Below are 1,324 nucleotides of genomic sequence, written 5' to 3'. Positions count from 1 at the left end.
TTTCTTTAGTTTGTTATTGCTACGAGCTCTCACGCTAAAGTGAGAGTTCACGCCTCCGACACTAAGAAAACAGGAGGGGAGGAGTCAGCTGAGCTCCTGTGCAGCAGAGCACAGAGAGGGAGAGAGACGAAGTAAACAAACAAGCAGGAAAATGAAACTTATCGTCCTCATTTTTTTACTGACCTCAAAATAAYTTATCGTGCAATTAATTGATTTATTGACTATCGCGACAGGCCTACTCGCGCTCATGTTTTCACATGAGATGAAAGGTTCAGACATGAGGAAGAGGAGCACAGAACCTACCAGACACACGCCGGTCTCCGGGTCACAGCTGCTGGAGTGGCCGTTGCAGTTGCACTTCTCACACGTGCCCAGGTAAAGCCCAGAGGTGGTCCGTGTGTAACCTTCATCACACTCCTGAAACAAAGAGAGGAGACAACACCTGAGGTGTTAGACATGACATCTTTGTTCCACTGCAGCAGGCAGACACTGTAATTATCAACAGCTGATGGAACAGTTTTTATTTGTAACAAGCTCAGGCACATCACTGACTGCTGAATCAGCAGTCTTTTACAAACTGATGTAGACCAAGCACTAACTCCACACCACTGACAGGTAAAGTAAATATCACCAATCGTTTCATTTCAGCAAGTAATCTGATTCAAGCCTTGGAAGAGATGTGAAAACAAAATCTGTTGAACTGGGTTCTCATTAGGGATCCAATATGGGATAAATCTCGTGCCAGAGGAATTGAATTTGAATTTCTGAATTAGAAATTGAATGCACCGGTTTGAAAATGAATTTTATTACATTGAAACGGAATTTAAAGTTTTGAATTTGAATGAATTTGCTTTGAAACTGCATTTTGGTTTATTAAAAATTCAGTTTGACTACTTTCAATTTCAGTTCTAAAATTCCATAGTTGTAAAGTAACTAAGTACAAATACTTTGTTACTGTACTTAAGTAGAAATTTTGGTTATCTGTACTTTACTTGAGTAATTATTTTTCAGCGTACTTTTTACTTTTACTCATTACATTTTTACACAATTATCTGTACTTTCTACTGACTACATATTTTAAAAAGGTAAGAAGTAGAAAGTTGTTACTCCTATTTTATTCTGAGTTGTTATTACTTAAAAAATACTATCCTGATAAATTGTGTCTCCTGGACAGAGTGAATTTAATTGTGTTTGGATGAGAAGTACAAATATATACCATTCTGACACACTATTATCTTGTACACAACCCATCACAGCTGCACGCTGTTAGAAAATATATTTTTGGAGAAGTCACCTCCCAATAAATGTCATTTTGTAAAATCTA

The 1,324-nt window shown here is 37.5% G+C and overlaps 1 protein-coding gene across 1 annotated transcript in view; it reads right to left on the bottom strand.

Annotated features, from left to right (window-relative positions):
- The window catches only part of hspg2 (heparan sulfate proteoglycan 2), a gene marked incomplete in the record, with an annotated part of 235,200 nt that overhangs the window by 114,873 nt on the left and 119,003 nt on the right, over positions 1-1,324 (bottom strand). Inside the window, 1 exon segment of the mRNA XM_014024404.1 lies at positions 304-417. Within this exon segment, the coding sequence (XP_013879858.1) occupies positions 304-417 (114 nt within the window).

Source organism: Austrofundulus limnaeus, unplaced genomic scaffold, assembly GCF_001266775.1.
Source record: "Austrofundulus limnaeus strain Quisiro unplaced genomic scaffold, Austrofundulus_limnaeus-1.0 Scaffold421, whole genome shotgun sequence".
In the NCBI taxonomy this organism is placed as follows: Eukaryota; Metazoa; Chordata; class Actinopteri; order Cyprinodontiformes; family Rivulidae; genus Austrofundulus; species Austrofundulus limnaeus.
The sequence above is the reverse complement of the archived record's forward strand: the minus strand, read 5'-3'. Positions and strand labels throughout refer to the sequence as shown.